Source organism: Culex quinquefasciatus, chromosome 3 (genome assembly GCF_015732765.1).
Source record: "Culex quinquefasciatus strain JHB chromosome 3, VPISU_Cqui_1.0_pri_paternal, whole genome shotgun sequence".
NCBI classification, from domain to species: Eukaryota; Metazoa; Arthropoda; class Insecta; order Diptera; family Culicidae; genus Culex; species Culex quinquefasciatus.
This window is the reverse complement of record NC_051863.1, coordinates 163,593,972-163,614,944: the sequence shown is the minus strand read 5'-3', so window position 1 is coordinate 163,614,944 and position 20,973 is coordinate 163,593,972. Positions and strand designations below refer to the sequence as shown.

Here is a 20,973-nt window from a genome sequence, read left to right as displayed (position 1 = left end):
GTTGTTGATTGCCTATTAAAATATAAAATGCATTTTTTCAATATTACATCACCGCCCTTTTGGCCGCCATCTTGGAATTAAAAATTCTAAATCATTTTTGCGTAGCTTAGGGGCTTGACAATCAAAAATTAGACAAAATAATTATCAACTTGATTCGATTATCCGAAGTGAAATATTTTCGAGGCCTTCGGATAATCGAATCTGGACTGTATTTTTTTTGTTTTGTTAGAGCCAGATTTACTCGATAATTAGATTTGAGAAGGGCGTACTGCCTCTGATCGTATAAATGTCCCATATGCATTTTCATCGATTTTGAGTTATTGATGCAGTTTGGTTCAAAAAATCGTGTGCTCTTTCAGAAAAGCCTATAACATCCAGTATTTTGATCTAAAAAACAGGAGGAAATCCAGTTTTTTCGTGAAACTTAACACGTAGCCTTATGTGTGGGACAAACTTCAAATGCGTTTTTCTCAGCTTGCTGTTTTTGCATATGGGACATTTATGCGAACATGGACAGCGTAAGTGTTTTAAATATTTTTGTATTTCGTTATTTAAATATTGCTGTATCTCAAAGCCGTTGCATCGTATCCAAAAGAGGCCAAATACAAACTTGTAGGAAATTTGACGGGTTTTTCGAAAAAAAAAAAACACTGAAAGAAAAAAAACACGAAATCACGATTTTTGTATTTTTTTTAGGTAAGTTGTTCCATCCTGCATTTTTTGTGAGTGTTTTTGTAACATCTTAGGCTATTTTCACAAAAAAATTAGATCGAAAAAAAGTGGGCTCACCTTAAAATTTGACTTTTATACTGAAAATCAAAAAATGTAATAAAGTGGCATTTTTTTTTCTTTCAGTGTATTTTTTTCGGAAGGCTCATCAAATTTCCTACAATTTTGTCTTTGACCACTTTTTGATACGATACATCGGCTTCAAGATACAGGAATATTTAAATTCCGAATTACAAAAATATTTAAAACACGCCCTTCTCAAATGTCATTACCGAGTGAACTTGGCTCCATATACACAAAAATGGCTTACATAAGCATAGGGAAACATGTCTACAAATTTTCATTGAAATTGGAGAGTGTCCGATACAATCGGTTCCCTATTAGTGCGTCCATCCCGGGAATTCCCGGGACAAAAATCCCGGGATTTTTTCAAAACCGGGAATTCCCGAATCCCGAGATTTTTTTATAATTTGTCCCGGGAATTTCCGAAATTGAAAAAAAATCAATTTTTTCCTGGAAATATTTTTTTTGTAGAAATACATAAATAGTTTAATACATAATTACATACATGTAGAAAATGCAAAAAAAAAAAACTTATTACAGAAAATTTATTAAACCCACTTAAAAGATGATCACTCCTGAAAGTTTCATGAAGATATTTCATTATTAAACTGAGTAAGAGACGATTTAAGCACAAAGTTTTGCCATGCGTAAAGCAAACTGTCAAACTTTGTGAACATTTTTTTCTCAAGATAGGATGGACCAAATTGGCTGAAATTGGGGAGAAGACTTACAAGACCTCCCGTGTGCATGACGATGCCCAATTTTTGGATTTTGCATATTTGAAAAATGCAAAAATCAAAAGTTCTCTAGCTTTTATATGAAAACATAAAAATATTTTTATCTTATTTAAAAATAAACTTTGTTGAATATCGGCCTTCGTCTGGCGCACAGAACCAGTTAAACGAGTGTTCACCAAAATTATGAGCCGATTTGGTCAAAGCAGTGTTGAGATATCGTGGCACCCATTTTTTAAAATTGTCAACTTCAAATTGTTATATCACGGCAATGGTACAACCAAAAGTTTTTTTGTGGATAGATGAAAATATATATTTTAATGTCTTGAAAATAGATTTAAAAAAGTTTGAATGTGTTCTCATACCAACCTCTGACATTTATACCAATTTACATTTATGTAACCCCTTAAGCTATTTAAATTCTGTCATCTATGTTTTGATTGAAGTGTAGATTATCACCAATTAATATAATTGAGTTGATTGTATGATTTAAAGCTTGAAAACATAACAAATATAATGGACAACGATTAAAACACGCTTAAAACCCATTTCTGATCATTTTTTTTATTTTAATGAAAAAAAAAAAATATTGGCAAGACAACATTGTTTCGATGGATCAACTATGGTCCCCTTGGAAAGAACTGTCAAGTAGGACCTTTTCTGTTAAGAAGTACCCCGAGGTTAATTTTTCAAAAATGATTTAAAAATCCATTTTAAACTCTTTGTGGTTGTGCAAAGGGCCATTGTACTCAGAAAAATTAGCTTTATCGCTGTAAATGATAATATCAGCAATCTAAGCTCCATGAGTGTATGTTATTAATCTTGTTCTTGTCCTACCCTTCTAGACCGGTCCGGCGAGCCATCGAGCTGATCATGCTGCTGAAGGCGCTGGCCGCCTTCTTCATCCTGGTGTACATCCACGTGCACTTTTCGCAAACCCCGACGACCTGCCTGGAGCACGTCAAGAACGACTGGCCCCGGGACGGCATCGTGCGGTAAGAAGTCAACTTTAATCGGTTGGAATTTCGTTTTTACATTTCAATTTGCGTTTTTAGAGTGGAAATCATCCGCCACAACCCGAACGCCCCTTCGCCCGTGACGAGCAGTTTGGCCCCAGACCCGAAAGCCCTGCTGGACCCGGACCTGCTGGACGACGGCACCGGGAACATGCTGCGCAACACGCACAAAAACGGCATGATCAGCATCGACCCGTCGACGACGTTGCCCCACGAGCAGCCGGACCAGAACCAAAACCCGGAACTGCCGCTGCAGAGCTATGCCAACAGCAGTCCGTGGGCCGCGTCGCAGCAGCCCCAGCAGTCGCAAACGTCCGAGGTTTACCAGCCGTCGGCGTTGGTGGAGACGGCGGGTCCGCAGATTGAAAGTACCCAGTTTGTGGGGGCGGCGGCGAGCAAGGTCGAGCCGGACAAGGTCGTCGTCGTTGAGGAGGAGGAGGAGGAAACGCTGACGGAGGAGCAGCGACTGCAAAAGGACTATGGGGAAAGTGTAGTTATCTACACTAACGAGACGATTTTGAAAAATTTGGAAAAAATGAAGGACGATCCGGTGCAGGCGGACGGGCTGAGGACCGACGTGCCGGAGATGGAGAAGCTGAAGAATGCTGGTAAGAAGTTTGGATTTTAAGGTGCTTAAAGGAGGGCAGGATGGTCACTCCAGACGGGAGTTCGGAAAGGGCGCATACAAGTTTGGAATTTGAAAAAAAGTTGCAAATTCGTAAATTTGTTATTTTTCCTCAAAAAGTCGGGAAAACTGCTAAATTTTTGGCTGAAATCAAAAGCTGGGCAAAATCAAAGCCAGCAACTTCGTATTGCTGGTATTTAATTACCAAAACGGTTTCTTTTCAAGCGAAAGTTTTCGCTGGTAGTACACACCTATCCTTCTGAAAGAGACAGTCGTCGTAAATGTCAGTTGTTATTTTCATTTGAAAGCGATTTTCGCACAATCGAATCTTTTTCTTGTTTCATTTTCAGCATTTTAATTTGCATTTATCTTGATTAGTTTATGTTTGTTTTCAATGCTATTTGGCCTACTCTACCACCTCCTATCATTACATTTTGCCGATCTAATTTAACACTAGAAAAAAAAACACTAGAAAAATTAAAACACTAGAAAAAATTAACAAAAACAGAAAATCGTGCCTACAGCAAAATCACCTCAATGGCGTATACATCATATCGCCGTAAAACGGCAGTAAAGCCCTATGTCAATTTTAATGTACAACGTTAAAAAACTCGATTAAAAACCATTTCTGACCACTTTTTTTCATTTTAATGCAATTTTTTTTTGACAAGACAACATTTTTTCGATGGATTAACTATGGTCCCCTTGGAACGAGCTGTCAAGTAGGAGCTTTTCTGTCAAGAAGGACCGCGAGGTTAATTTTTCAAAATTGATTTTAAAAATCCATTTTAAACTCTTTGTGTTCGTACAAAAAGTCATTGTACTCAGAAAAATAAGCTTTATCGCTGTAAACAATAATATCAGCAATCTAAGCTGAGCAATTCTCTACGAAATCGGTCTTTTTTCTTCAATTTTAATTTTTGTATTTTTTAATCCGACTGAAACTTTTTTGGTGCCTTCGGTATGCCCAAAGAAGCCATTTTGCATCATTAGTTTGTCCATATAATTTTCCATACAAATTTGGCAGCTGTCCATACAAAAATGATGTATGAAAATTCAAAAATCTGTATCTTTTGAAGGAATTTTTGATCGATTTGGTGTCTTTGGCAAAGTTGTAGGTATGGATACGGACTACACTGGAAAAAATAATACACGGTAAAAAAATTTGGTGATTTTTTATTTAACTTTTATCACTAAAACTTGATTTACAAAAACACTATTTTTAATTTTTTTATTTTTGATATGTTTTAGAGGACATAAAATGCCAACTTTTCAGAAATTTCCAGGTTGTGCAAAAATCATTGACCGAGTTATGAATTTTTAATCAATACTGATTTTTCAAAAATCGAAATTTTGGTCGTAAAATTTTCAACTTCATTTTTCGATGTAAAATCAAATTTGCAATCAAAAAGTACTTTAGTGAAATTTTGATAAAGTGCACCGTTTTCAAGTTATAGCCATATTTAAGTGACTTTTTGAAAATAGTCGCAGTTTTTATTTTTAAAATTAGTGCACATGTTTGCCCAGTTTTGAAAAAATATTTTTGAAAAGCTGAGAAAATTCTCTATATTTTGCTTATTCGGACTTTGTTGATACGACCTTTAGTTGCTGAGATATTGCAATGCAAAGGTTTAAAAACAGGAAAATTGATGTTTTCTAAGTTTCACCCAAACAACCCACCATTTTCTATCGTCAATATCTCAGCAATTAATGGTCCGATTTTCAATGTTAATATATGAAACAATTGTGAAATTTTCAAATCAAGACTAACATTTTAAAAGGGCGTAATATTGAATGTTTGGCCTTTTTGAAATGTTAGTCTTGATTTGAAAATTTTGAAAATATTTTTTTCGAAAAGATCGGAAAATTTCACAAATGTTTCATATATTAACATTGAAAATCGGACCATTAGTTGCTAAGATATTGACGATAGAAAATGGTGGGTTGTTTGGGTGAGACTTAGAAATCATCAATTTTCCTGTTTTTAAACCTTTGCATTGCAATATCTCAGCAACTAAAGGTCGTATCAACAAAGTCCGAATAAGCAAAATATAGAGAATTTTCTCAGCTTTTCAAAATATTTTTTCAAAACTGGGCAAACATGTGCACTAATTTTAAAAATGAAAAACTGCGACTATTTTCAAAAAAGTCACTTAAATATGGCTATAACTTGAAAACGGCGCACTTTATCAAAATTTCACTAAAGTACTTTTTGATTGCAAATTTAATTTTACATCGAAAAATGAAGTTGAAAAATTTTTACGACCAAAATTTCGATTTTTGAAAAATCAGTATTGATTAAAAATTCATAACTCGGTCAATGATTTTTGCACAACCTGAAATTTCTGAAAAGTTGGCATTTTATGTCCTCTAAAACATATCAAAAATAAAAAATTAAAAATAGTGTTTTTTGTAAATCAAGTTTTAGTGACAAAGTTAAATAAAAATCACCAAATTTTTTTACCGTGTATTATTTTTTCTAGTGTAGTCCGTATCCATACCTACAATTTTGCCGAAGACACCAAATCGATCAAAAATTCCTTCAAAAGATACAGATTTTGAATTTTCATACATCATTTTTGTATGGACAGCTGCCAAATTTGTATGGAAAATTATATGGACAAACTAATGATGCAAAATGGCTTCTTTGGGCATACCGAAGGCACCAAAAAAGTTTCAGTCGGATTAAAAAATACAAAAAAAATCGAATGACCGAAATCCTAGAGAACTGCTCAGCTTCATTTTAGGACCCAATTGACGGAATTGGTATTTCATGACAATTTAAAATGAGCAGTTCTCACAGATTTCGGTAATTCATTTTTTTTGTATTTTTTAATCCGACTGACACTTTTTTGGTGCCTTCGGTATGCCCAAAGAAGCCATTTTGCATCATTATTTTGTCCATATAATTTTCCATACAAATTTGGCAGCTGGCCATACAAAAATGATACTTGAAAATTAAAAAATCTGTATCTTTTGAAGGAATTTTTTGATCAATTTGGTGTCTTCGGCAAAGTTGTAGGTATGGATATGGACTACACTGAAAAAAATGATACACGGTAAAAACAAATTTTGGTGATTTTATATTTAAATTTTTGTCACTAAAACTTGATTTGCAAAAAAAACACTTTTTTTTATTTTTTGATATGTTTTAGAGGACATCAAATGCCAACTTTCCAGGTTGTGCAAAAAATCTTTGAGCGAGTTATGAATTATTGAATCAATACTGATTTTTTCAAAAAATCGAAAAATTGGTCGCAAAACATTTTCCAACCTCATTTTTCCATGTAAAATCAAATTTGCACTTAAAAAGTACTCTATTCAAATTTTGATAAAGTGCACCGTTTTCAAGTTAAATCCATGTTTAGGTGACTTTTTTGAAAATAGTCGCAGTTTTTCATTTTTTTAAATAAGTGTACATGTTTACCGACCTTTGAAAAAAATATTTTTGAAAAGCTGAGAAAATTCCCTATATTTTTCATTTTTGAACTTTGTTGATACGACCCTTAGTTGCTGAGATATTGCCATGCAAAGGTTTAAAAACAGGAAAATTGAAGTTTTCTAAGTCCAACCCAATTAACACACCATTTTCTAATGTCGATATCTCAGCAACTAATGGTCCGATACTCAATGTTAAAATATGAAACATTCGTGAAATTTTCCGATCTTTTCGAAAAAAATATTTTCTAAATTTTCAAACCAAGACCAAGATTTTAAAAAGGCGTAATATTGAAGGTTTGGCCCTTTTGAAATGTTAGTCTTGATTTAAAAATTTTGAAAATATTTTTTTCGAAAAGATCGAAAAATTTCACGAATGTTTCATATTTTAACATTGAACATCGGACCATTAGTTGCTGAGATATCGACATTAGAAAATGGTGTGTTGTTTGGGTGGGACTTAGAAAACATCAATTTTCCTGTTTTTAAACCTTTGCATTGCAATATCTCAGCAACTAAGGGTCGTATCAACAAAGTTCAAAAATGCAAAATATAGAGAATTTTCGCAGCCTTTCAAAAATATTTTTTTCAAAGGTATGCAAACATGGGCACTAATTTAAAAAAAAATGAAAAACTTCGACTATTTTCAGAAAAGTCACCTAAAGATGGATTTAACTTGAAAACGGTGCCTTTTATCAAAATTTCACTAAAGTACTTTTTGATTGCAAATCTGATTTTACATCGAAAAATGAAGTTGAAAAATTTTTGCGACCAATTTTTCGATTTTTTGAAAAAATCAGTATTGATTCAAAAATTCATAACTCGCTCAAAGATTTTTTGCACAACCTGGAAATTTCTGAAAAGTTGGCATTTGATGTCCTCTAAAACATATCAAAAAATGAAAAATTAAAAAAAGTGTTTTTTTTTTTGCAAATCAAGTTTTAGTGACAAAAAGTTCAATAAAAAATCCCCAAAAATTTTTTTACCTTGTATCATTTTTTTCAGTGTAGTCCATATCTACAACTTTGCCCAAGACACCAAATCGATCAAAAAATTCCTTCAAAAGATACAGATTTTTTAATTTTCAAGTATCATTTTTGTATGGCCAGCTGCCAAATTTGTATGGAAAATTATATGGACAAACTAATGATGCAAAATGGCTTCTTTGGGCATACCGAAGGCACCAAAAAAGTTTCAGTCGGATTAAAAAATATAAAAATTTAAATTTAAGAAAAAATACCGAATTCGTAGAGAATTGCTCAAATGTTTTCAAAGGAGTTCAAACATGCTGAATATGATTATAAACGCGGGAAAATGCATTTTAACTGGTTTTCAGTTGATTAAACTTAAATTTTCGTTAAAATTTTGAAGTTTTTCATTTTTTTTGCCCTCTGATTATTCAGGTTAACTTTGAAGGGGGGCGACATAAACTTTGAAAAATATTTGCAACGGCCTTAAGCAATTTAAAATTGAATCTGGAAATATGAGCTTGAAAACTATTAAATGGGTTTCAAATATTGACATCAATGCTATTGAGAGACTACAGACACCCGAATGAAAAATTACGTTTCAGCTCTGAAAATTCCTGGAAATAGCCCCTCGTTAGCATGCCGTTTCATTCTAAAGTACTTGAAAAATACACCAAGGGACAATGTTGGGAGCTTGGATTGGTTCTTTCAAAAGACCGAAGTTTAAAAAAAAAAAACGCGGTTCTTTTTATGTGAACCATGGTCCGTTCGCTCTTTTTTATGAAACGGATCTTTGAACGGCTCGCTCTTTTTTGCCCACCTCTACTGCAAATGTTTTTAAAATATTAAAATATGTCTCAAACGAGTCAAGAAAACAGGAAGGCAAAATTTTTTTTTCATAAACTTCAATAGTTTTTAGAAATTTGAAGAATAACTCTTTGAAAACTAGGGGAAATTCTCGTATGTTTGGCAGGTCAAGCACTCGCTCCTAACTCCATCCAATTTGCTGATTTTCACTATTTAAACAACTAATTTTGCAAAACTTTTGATAGAAACTTGCTTGCTCACTTCTTATTGAGCTATTTATCACTCGAGTTCAGTTGAAAACGCTTTTTATTAGCTTTAATTGAATGTCAAAGTTCTGACCTGCCAACATTAGAGGCACGCTGGAAATTAGATGCTGTTCCCCTATTGTAAAGAAGATTTGGATACATGTTTTGTTGCAATAAATTGCATCATATCTCATTGATTTTTTTATGTATTGGTGTGTTGAGGCAAATGAACTTTAATTAAAATACCATTTTAAACAAAAACAATATATAAAAAATCAAATGAACAATTTTTAATAGTTATCTTCCTTATCCTTCTTATAATCAAGATATATGAATCATATTTGCAATACTTGTTTATTTATTTTTTTACTTTAAATGAAATTGATAAAAATCGTTGAATAAAATTGTTGATTTTTCAACTTTTAACAAACATTAGTTCCGGCCCGCCACTGCTTCAGAAAAATCAGATCTGGCCCGCAGGGCCAAAAGGTTGGGCACTCCTGTCAGTTTAAAGTTTATTTTAATTAAGTTAGACGCTTCTAAAATTAATATTGAATCATATAAATTTTAACTTTAAATTTTCTCATCATTCTCTTACTATTGATACTTGATTTTTATAAAATAAATTCTCTTTTACTGTCTATTGTTTTCAATCTTCACCCTTTTTTTCAAACAAGTGAGGTTTGAGACCTTACTCAATTTATGGAAAGGTTAAATAATTAACACAAATATTACAATTGTATTTTTGGTAAACTTTTATAACATGCTTAGGACCAAAAAATTGTAACAAAACACCGCGAGAAAAGAAATAGCAACAGATAAACAAACTCAACAATAGGGAAGCTTTCAGGAGAAAACAATACACAGTAAATAACAATAAGTTTTTGAATTCAAACTAAAAATAAAACAGTTTTTGCTTTAATGAAAGTTGATAGGCACACTATAAATGGTTAGGCGCTTATACTTACATCAAACCCTACGTAATGTACCACCCCCGGCCGAGTTAAAATGCGTAACCGGAAAAGAAGGTGTGCATGCCTGGTACGAACACTCAAAGCGTGTTCTAGCGTGCTGCTCGTACTGACTCAGAGCAAGGGTGAGATGTAGGTGTAAGGGCAGTGCGTGTTCGTCGGGAACCTAGTGCATAAGATCGGTCAAGGCCCGTTCTTACACTGAAAATTGCGAATTGCGAATTGCGAATTTTCTGATCATTTCATTAATTCTTTTGAACTACAAATTAATTGAAATTGTTTTTTTGTGATTCTTCATTTATTATTTTTTTCAGAGCAATTTCACAAAATTGATTCCAAAAAGTTGAAAATATGTAAACTTCCGCTTAGATTTCGGTAATTCCCTGGTTTCCATCGGATCTCGTTCCAAAATATATAAAAAATGCACAAAATTGCTAGATTTTATAGAAATTTGCTCTTCTTAAAACAATTTTATCAAAAAAAAAAAAAAAAAAGATTGTGTACAAGATTTATCCGGGAACTGTGGTGTAGGGGTAATAGTGGTTGCCTCTTACCCAGTCGGCTTGGGTTCGATCCCAGACGGTCCCGGTGACATTTTTCGAGACGAGATTTGTCTGATCACGCCTTCCGTCGGACGGGGAAGTAAATGTTGGCCCGGGTCTAACCTAGAGGCCTAACGTCCAGGTGTAGGAGTCGTCTCCCTGGGTCCTGCCTCGGTGGAGTCGCTGGTAGGCAGTTGGACTCACAATCCAAAGGTCGTCAGTTCGAATCCCGGGGTGGATTGAAGCATAGGTGTAAAAAGAGGTTTGCAACAATCAAGCCTTCGGACACCTAGTTTCGAGTAGGAATCTCGCAATCGAGAGAACCCCAAGGCAATGCTGTAGAGCGAATAATTTGTGTTTTTTTTGACAACATTTAGCATCAAAAAGTATCTACCCACCTCTAATCTCCACCACATTTTTGCATTTTTCCAGTGTGGACCGAGGAGCAGTACATCGTCGAGTACTCGCTGGAGTACGGCTTTCTGCGCCTCTCGGCGGACACCCGCCAGCGGCTCAACATCCCGGTGCACGTGGTCCGGCTGGATCCGCACGAGGACAAGTGCTTCGGCGATTCGTTCTCGCGCTTCATCCTGAAGGAGTTCCTCGGCTACGACGACATCCTGATGGCCTCGGTCAAGGTGCTGGCCGAGCAGGAGGACAACAAGGGCTACCTGCGGAACGTGATCACCGGCGAGCACTACCGGTTCGTGTCGATGTGGTGGATGTCGCGCAGCTCGTACTTTGCGCCCTTCTTCATCATGCTGCTTTTTGTGAGTTGCGGATGTGCTGATTTGCGATGGCATGGGTGGTTTAATTTTGATGAGTGTTATTTTTTCTTTCTTTCTTCTGCCAGACCTTGACCATCTCGATGCTACTGCGCTACTCGCACCACCAGATCTTTGTTTTTATCGGTAAGTACAAACAATTGGTCTGATGGTATGGATGATACCGTATGGCCTAGGTCAGAGGAGAAGGGCCTTGTAGAAAACTTAATTGAAACTCTGCTACATGAAGCAAATTGCTTCAGGCCAAAATAGGTTGTTTCGATTTTTCAATATTTTTCCATGAAAAAAAAACTCATCAACATTGGTGTTCATTTAATTTGGTTTCTTACTAATAATTAAAATACGGTGCAAATTGCGATCAATGAATAATAATTCGGTTCTGTGGAAAACACTTTTTAACATTTCTGGTGCAATCCGAAAAGTTGCATTGTTGAAGGATAAATGTGAGCTTAATTTAACTTTAAAATTAAGTCTAAAATTGCTCTGGGGTTTTTTCCACTTTGGATATGTGTGTTGCGTGTACCTCAGGTATTGGACAATTTATCGCCCTGTTGTTGTTGTTGTTGTCCATATCGCACTGTCTGTTGACCTGGTTTTTCCACCTTCATCCACCCTCACACCATCGGGAAACGTTCATAAACAACTGCACACGGCCACACCTTACGAAATGTATCGCTTTGGACCTGTATTGCCCTCTGGCATTTTCTTTATTTGACCGTGCTGAATAGTTCTCTAAAATTTCGCAAATTTGATCGGAATTTTCAATTTTGTATTTATTCTTACTTGGATGAAACTTTGTCCAAACATTCCATGTGTCAAAAAACGCCATTTTGCATCAATGGTTTGCCTCCATACAATGCTCTTTACAATTTTGCGGGCTTTTCATAAAAAAATGTGATAAAGATGTGAGTATTCCAACATTTGTATCTTGAGAAAGAGATTATTTGATTTAGTTAATGTCTTTGGCAAAGTTGTATGTTATGATCAGTATTTTTTCAGAAGGAAAGTTCAGCACACGGAAAACAAATTCTCCAATTTTCTAAATTGACTTTTCATTACTAAAAGTAGAATACCTGAAATACGTTTTTTTTCAATTAGTTTTTTTATAAGTTCAACACCTGGGTAATTCTCTACCAACTCACATTGAATCGGGAAAAGTTGCCCCGGCCCCTCTTCGATTTTCGTGACACTTTATCCTAAGGGGTAACTTTTTTCCCTGATCACTAGGCTTGGTGATTTTTCACGCTCGAAAATAGCAAATTTCACGGGGCCCTCAATTTCAAAACACCACATTTCACGCAAATTTCGCGGATCGTGAAAAATGTTAAAATAACTCTGAAAATCTTATGTTTAAATCACAGAAACTACATTTTATGCTTCATTATATATTATTCTTAAATAAACAAAAAATTCTTCACTAATTTTGAATGTGACACAAAAAAATCTCTTAATTTTCAAAAAATAAAAACAAAAATCCTGCTGGTTTATAGATGGAATCTACTTATATTTTGAAACAAAATATAGACATGCGTATTCTTATTTATTGAACTGCTTTTTTAATATTCGACGTTTTATCAGTTAACATTTTATTAAATTTCATATCGAAGCAAAATTTAATTATCTTTTCCAGCCAAAATGAGTAAATCGGTTCGAATTTTCCCGAACAGACGGAAATAACTTGGGAATAACATTTTTTGATATTTGAAAATACTAGGCCAATAACATTTTATGTTATTTATAACAAGATTTGTTATTCGTCGTTATGATTTTTTTGTTATTGGATTGTTATTGCAATAACAGACTAATAACATTTTTAGTTATTTAACAACTAATCCAATCATCCCAATAACAGTTGGCGGTATTCTTCCATAACAAAAAATGTTATTCCAAAGTTGTTTTGGCTTTCAACCAATATCAGACCAGTAACAAAATTTGTTATGACAACATAAACTGTTATTGAACTCTTATGCATAAATGGATTCCTCAAGAAGATTCCATAACATTTTCTGTTATTTTAACAATATTTGTTATTAAAATGGCATGTATTTTGTTATTACCGTCTGCCCGGGTTCTGCGACATTTAGTAAATTCAAAAATTATTTTTCAGGTTTTCATCTCTCTTTTCAAAAACTAAATTTTAAATCATTTTGACAAAAATAATATAATTTGTAACGAAATCGAAATTTTTATTAAAAATTAGAAAATAAAACAAAAAAGGTGGTATTTTTTAACATACACAAAAATATCAAATACTTACACGGGAATCATCCACCCAAATATCAAATATCGTTGAAATTAAACAGGACTCAAAAATCTGAAATGTTTCTAAAAGGTGATTTGAAAGATAAAAAAATCTCTTCATTTTATTTTGAATAAAACAAAGCTTAATTCTTTTAATTTCTTCTAAAATTATACCTTTCAAACAAAAGTATTCAAAGTTTCACTACTGTAACAGCGAATGAAAATATTACTTAATTTAGTTAGTTTCTAAATAAACTGCAAAATCTGAACAATTCTTCAAATTGTTCATATCGAGCTTAACAATTGAGCAGTTCTCTACGGAATCGGTCTTTTTTCTTTAATTTTAATTTTTGTATTTTTTAATCCGGCTGAAACTTTTTTGGTGCCTTCGGTATGCCCAAAGAAGCCATTTTGCATCATTAGTTTGTCCATATAATTTTCCATACAATTTGGCAGCTTTTGAAGGAATTTTTTGATCGATTTGGTGTCTTTGGCAAAGTTGTAGGTAAGGACTACACTGAAAAAAATGATACACGGTAAACAAAATTTGGTGATTTTTAATTTAACTTTTTGTCACTAAAACTTGATTTGCAAAAAAACACTATTTTTAATTTTTTTTATTTTTTGATGTGTTTTAGAGAACATCAAATGCCAACTTTTCAGAAATTTCCAGAATGGGGAAAGATTTTTTGACCGAGTTATGATTTTTTGAATCAATACAGATTTTTTCAAAAAATCGAAATATTGGTCGCACAAATTTTTCAACTTTTTTTTTTTTTTTTTTGAATTAAATATACTTTATTGAATCTTTCTTATAATAATTACATTTGGTTTACATAATAAGTGGTCAGCTGTGGCTCTTCAGCTTTAGTTTGCTTTTCGTGATTTAAACACTGTTCATTTTCATAACTTTAAAAGTATATGATTTATCATTTTTGTAACTCTAGGTACAATGAGGAAAAAAAAATGTTAAGAAAACATAACCTAACCTAAAACTAACTTAAACTTACAATAAACTAAACCAATCCTTGAATTAAGGGGTATTCAGAAATAGCACATTTTTCCGTGAATTTCAAACATTTTTCTTGAATCTTCTGATCCAACATTTTTACTTCTGCTAATTCATGAACCTCACTTGATCTTGTCCAGCCAGGAACATTCAAAACCATTTTGAGTACCTTGTTTTGGACACGCTGGAGCTTCAACTTATGAGTTCTAGCGCAACACTCCCAAACAGGTACTGCATACTCAATAACGGGGTAAATTATTTGTTTGTAAACTGCTAGCTTATTTTTCAAAGATAGCTTTGATTTTCTGTTAATTAAAGGATACAAACACCTGATGAGAATGCTGCACTTGTTCAAAATTTTCTCTACATGCTGCCGAAACAATAGTTTCGAGTCAAGTATGAGACCTAAATAGACAACTTCCTTTGACCAGGGTATTGAAACATCATTCATTTTAATCAAAACATCATCCTTTGGGGCAAATCTGGCCGATTTGGAAAGTGGAAAAATGATGGTTTGAGTTTTGGCTGCATTTATGCGAATTTTCCAGTCGCCAAAGAATTTTTCAACTTCATTTTTTGATGTAAAATCGAATTTGCAATCAAAAAGTACTTTAGTAAATTTTTGATAAAGTGCACCGTTTCCAAGTTATAACCATTTTTAGGTAACTTTTTTGAAAATAGTCGCAGTTTTTCATTTTAAAAAAAAGTGCCCATGTTTGCACACTATTGAAAAAAAATATTTTTGAAAAGCTGAGAAAATTCTCTATACCCGAACAGACGGTAATAACTAAATTCATGCCATTTCAATAACAAATACTGTTAAAATAACAGAAAGTGTTATGGAATAATCTTGAAAAATCCATTTTTGCATAAGAGTATTTTGCTTTTTTGGACTTTGTTGATACGACCCTTAGTTGCTGAGACATTGCCATGCAAAGGTTAAAAAACAGGAAAATTGATGTTTTCTAAGTCTCACCCAATCAACCCACCATTTTCTAATGTCGATATCTCAGCAACTATAGGTCCGATTTACAATGTTAAAACATGAAACATTCGTGAAATTTTCCGGTCTTTTCGAAAAAAATATTTTCAAAAAATTTAAATCAAGACTAACATTTCAAATGGGCGTAATATTGACACACACTGAGTGAAATTTTATGTCAAATTTTCATGTATTTTGTCAATAAATCGTTTAAATCAAAAAAATGTTGAACAGTGTTACTTTCCGAAACAAGTGCTGAAAAGTTCAACTTTTCAACACCCATTTGAGTGCTGAAAAGTAGAACTTTTCAGCATTTATTTTGAAAAGTGTTGCCATTCGATTCTGTTATTTTTGGTACAGAAAAGTAGGCTATTTCGTCGTTCAAGAATGACAGGAAAAGTAAGTAGTTTCACGACGGAATTGCAAAAAATATTTAAATAACTTACGCCCTTCTCAAATGTCATTTTCGAATGTAATTGGCTCTGTATACACAAAAATGGCTTATATAGGTCTAGGATAACATGTCTTAAAAGGTTCATTAAAATCGGAGAGGGACGGGTACAAAAGTACCAAAAAAATCCTAATTTGAGTTGGAATTGCTCCCCTACAGCTTTGAAGAAGACACTAAATCTTTTAGAAAATCCCATATGAAGATACAGATTTAAAAAAAAAATCAACGCAAATCTCTGTATGAGCCCGCGAAATGGTATGAAAACTTGTTTGAAAAAACTTCTATTTTTTAAATAACTCTTAGCACTAAACTTTCGAGCTAGAGGGTATGACGCACGTTTTATTTTTGGCCAAGTTATATATTTTTTGTTGGAAAAAATAGTGATTTTTGGAAAGTTTCGTTATTATGCCCACAAAAAGAAAAAAACGAAAACGTTTTAAGCAGTACGTATCACAAGAATAGCACACGAAACGAAACTATTGGCACTACGCCCCCCGGGGCATGGCCTTCCTCTAACGTGGGATTTCTGCTCCAGCGCCTCTGACGAGACAGGAGAAACCGGGACCGACGTTTTACTTCACCATCCGATAGAAGCTCAGTGGATAAGGCGGGAATCGAACCCGCGTCTCATAGCATCATCGGGATCGGCAGCCGAAGCCGCTACCCCTGCGCCACGAGACCCACAGAATAGCACACATGCGACGAAATATTTAGCCATTTTTAGGTTTTAATTGTTCAACATATTTGTATTTTATTTTTTTAACTTGTGTCAATCTGAAAGAAGAAAAACTGAGAAGATTCTATTTCATACGACTTTTTTTAAATTTAAACTAGATATTTGTAACTCCAAACTATTTTTCCTTGAAATTCAAACTTATTACTTTACAAATATAAACCAAAGAGCTAAAATCGGTTAAAATGGATAAAGTTACGATGCTTGTTTTTTTTTTCAAATCGATTAAAATGCAAATTTTGGACCACCCTAACATGGCAAAGGGTACTTAAGGGTCCAACAAAACAAAATACGGTCTAATTATTTCGGGCAGAGAATGGATCGATCCGGATACTTTTATTTTTTTCATGCTGTTTTCTTGGAGAACTCCTAAAATTACGTAATATCAATAATTTCTTAGAAAAAGTTTGCTTTAAATTTTTTTTAGCAGTTCTCTGCGGCTCTCATGGAATTGATCAAAACTTAAAATGCAATACCATATGGTGGAACATATTCACGGAACCATAGAAGGGAAACCCCCCCCTCCCCCGTGTTCAACCTCCCTTTCAGTCATCCCACCCCGTATAAACTTGACGGTAACGTACCGTATGTGTGTGCGTGTGGCATGTGTTATCATTTATTAGATATGTATTTCGATAATAAGCGTAACAAGTGTCCTATGACAGAATTGATAAGGTGAACGGGAAACCCTCGGCAGTGGCGCTCATCCAGGCCCAAGGGTGGGGAAGGAAAAGGCACTCAAACGTGTCGATCTATTGCTGTTGTTGCTCATTCTTCGTCTTCCTCTTCTTTTTTTTCCGCCACACTGCCAACCGATAATGATGTGACAATGTCTGGCACACACATGATTTTTTGCACCTCTAGGTGCTATGTAACAAAAAACACCCTCGTTCTTTCGGAAGTGATGATTGGGAAAACGATGACAAGTTGAAGAAAATTTGATAAAAGTTAGGTTATTTTTGAGAAAATGTGTTTTTTTTGAAAAATTAGTGGGAAATGATAAATTTGAAGTTTTGAATATTGTTCTAAACAACTTTGAAAACTGTGAAAATCTGATTGTCCAAAACACGGTTTTTGGCGTGATGACTTCTCGGAGGGATAAAAGCCTACTTTTAAAATCCCGACAGAAAAGAGTACCTAGCCTTCTTCTGGTATTGCGGTTATTTAGCCCCCGCATTCCAACGAATGAGACGAACCCATTCATTAGTGCTCTTCGGACAATGTAGCTCCCGGGAAAAGCCTGCCACGCAAAAATCCTTTCACAAATCCATCCAAAAATCCTTCCCACTCAAAGTTCCCAGATTCCCATCATCGGATAAGGCACATTTGGTCTGTTTTCAAAACAAAAAGCCTGCCTCTTCCCAGGTATCGGATTTCGGCAGTGTTTGATGGTAGCCATAGAAGCATCAGCAAGACGTCCTCTTTCGAGGCCTGGACGGATGGACGGAAGGTTCCTTTCGATAAGGCTCTTTGGGCTGACTCGGCTGACGTTTGAAGGAGGCTGCACATTAGAGTGTAACAAAAATGACTTTTTGGCGGGCATTCAGGGGTTTGTTCCGGTGGGCATACTGAGCCTAAATCCCAAATATGAGCTTGATTGGACGTAACAGGAGCTGGCGCTCCGCCCTTCGATTTTAAATGGGATTTAACCCGTAAAAAAAGATTTTTTCAAAGATGTCGCTTTTTGAGGCATTTTGGCCACCAATGCGTTTACCAAAAACATCACTGGCGTGTAGGCCAGATCCTTGCGCATCTTTTGGTATATATAACATTGAAGTTTGGAGCATCCTGGAGCTCGGTACAGACCTTCAAAGTTTGGCATTTTTTCGAAAAATCGGCCCCGGCAAAAAAGATATGCGTCGCACCTCGCGACGCCCGAGACGCCATTTGATTTTGCTGGGACCGATTTTTCGAAAAAATGCCAAACTTTGAAGGTCTGTACCGAGCTCCAGGATGCTCCAAACTTCAATGTTATATATACCAAAAGATGCGCAAGGATCTGGCCTACACGCCAGTGATGTTTTTGGTAAACGCATTGGTGGCCAAAATGCCTCAAAAAGCGACATCTTTGAAAAAATCTTTTTTTACGGGTTAAATCCCATTTAAAATTGAAGGGCGGAGCGCCAGCTCCTGTTACGTCCAATCAAGCTTATATTTGGGATTTAGGCTCAGTATGCCCACCGGAACAAACCCCTGAATGCCCGCCAAAAAGTCATTTTTGTTACATCCTACTGCACATCCTTGGATGGATGCCGTTGTCATAGTGGCTGCTAGGAGGTGTCCTTTCTCTCGGCAGGTTGGTTAGAGCTTTGGTTTTGGATTCGGAATTCCATCGCAAATTTAAAGCATTACACCCCAACTTGAGTGGCCAAATTTTGTATGACAAATTTTACCTCATTCTCGTTAAATTTGCATTCTGTCCTTTTCTTGCTGTCAAAATTGTGTGCATTTCAACACATAAAAACTTAGCGCGTGAACCGAGAACCGAACCGAAGAACTTTGCGTGAGAGTCCAACTCTTTACCGCAGTGTCACGAAAGTTTATTGGCTGCGGAGAGGCAAAACGGAAAGGTGTTTTTCACCGTTTTTCAGACCTCAAAATTTTTAGAATTTTACAAATTTTACAATTTTCCGAAATTTACAAAGTTAATTTTTTTTACAAATATTACTATTTTTACGATTTACAAATTTGAAATTTTTCTACGAATTATTTTTTTTACGAATTTTACGAATATTTCAAATTTTACGAATATTAAAAATTTTACGAATATTACAAATTTTACGAATATTAAAAATTTTACGAATATTAAAATTTTTACGAATATTAAAAATTTTACGAATATTAAAATTTTTAAAAATTTAACTAATTTTAACAAATTTTCAAATTTACGATCTTCACAAATTTGACGAATTTGACGAAATTTAATTTTTTTACGAATTTTACTAATATTAAAATTTTACGAATTTTACAATTTTCACCAATATAACAAATTTTACGAATCTTACGAATTTTACCAATTTTACTAATTTAACTAATTTTACGAATTTTAAGATTTTTACGAATTCTACGAATTTTACGAATTTTACGATCTTCACAATTTTGACGAAATTTACGAAATTTGAAAATTTTACGAATTTTACGTATAATACGAATTTTATGATCTTCACGAATTTGACGAATTTGACGGAATTTACGAATTTAACGCTTTTTATGAATTTTACGATCTTCATGAATTTGAGGAAATTTACGAATTTACGAATTTTACAAACATTACGATTTTTACGAATTTCAGGAATTTAAGGTTTTTTTGAATTGTACGTTATTTTTGAATTGTACGATTTTTTTGAATTGCACGTATTTTAAAAAAATTAAGAATTTTACGAAATTTTCGTGTTTTACGAATTTTAAGAATTTTACCAATTTTTTTTCAAATTTGTCAAATGTTTCAAATTTGTAAAATTTTACAAACTTTAAATTTTTTATAATTTTAAATTTTTAACAATTTCAAATTTTACAAATTTTACAGATTTTACAATTGTTACGAATTTTTAAAATTTTGCGAATTTTACGATCTTGAAGAATTTGACGAAATTTACGAGCTTTAGAATTTTACGATCGTCGTGAATTTGACGAATTTGACGAAATTTAAAAATTTTACGAATTTTACGAATCTTACGAATATTATGAATTATATGAACTTTAATTATTTTACAAATTTTACGATTTTTCACAAATTTTACCAATTTTACAAAATTTACGAATTTAACTAATTTTACGAAGTTTAGGAATTTTATGAATTTAACTAATTCAACGAATTTTACAAATTTTACGATTTTCACGAAGTTTAGGACTTGTACGAATTTTACGAATTTTTCGAATTGTACGAATTGTACAAATTTTACGAATTTTACGAATTTTAGAAATTTTAGGAATTTAACAAATATAACAAAGTTTATGAATTTTACGATTTTTTTAATTTGTAAAATTTTCCAAATTTGTCAAATTTAACAAATTTTATTTTTTTTAACAATTACAAATTTTACAATTTGTACAAATAAGTAAAATCTTCAAATTTTACAAATGTTTTTGATTTTTTTTAAAATTTTATGAATTTTTAGAATATTACGAATTTAACAAATTTAAAGATTTCAAAAATGTTACGAATTTTACATTTTTTACAAATTTTACGAATGTTTCAAATTTTACGAATATTTCAAATTTTACGAATTTCACGAATTTTACGAATATCACGAATATTACGAATTTCACGAATTTTTCGATTTTGACAAATTTTACAAATCGTACGAATTGAACAAATTTACAAATTTTACAAATTTAAAAAAAATCAAATTTTACGAATTTCACAAAGCTTACGAATTTAACAAATTTAACAAATTTTACGAATTCTACTAATTTTACGAATTGCACGAATTTAACAAATTTTACAATCTCTATAAATTTTACAAATTCCACATTTTTTTCAAATTTCACAAATTTAAACAAATTTGACGATTTTTACGAATTCTACAAATTAGCAATTTACGAATTTAACGAATTATAGAATTTTTACGAATTTTACCAATTTTACGAATTTTACGAATTTATCGAATTTTACAAACTTGACGCAATTTACA

General features: G+C 33.4%; 1 protein-coding gene across 2 annotated transcripts in view; it reads left to right on the top strand.

The window, feature by feature from the left end:
• The window catches only part of LOC6036821 (membralin), a 208,478-nt gene that overhangs the window by 4,242 nt on the left and 183,263 nt on the right, over positions 1 to 20,973 (top strand). For both annotated transcript variants that reach the window (XM_038259194.1, XM_038259193.1), the window contains exons 4-7: positions 2,372 to 2,521; positions 2,582 to 3,150; positions 10,571 to 10,908; positions 10,992 to 11,049. In XM_038259194.1, coding sequence (XP_038115122.1) covers positions 2,372 to 2,521; positions 2,582 to 3,150; positions 10,571 to 10,908; positions 10,992 to 11,049 — 1,115 coding nt within the window. The remainder of the gene's footprint in view (positions 1 to 2,371; positions 2,522 to 2,581; positions 3,151 to 10,570; positions 10,909 to 10,991; positions 11,050 to 20,973) is intronic.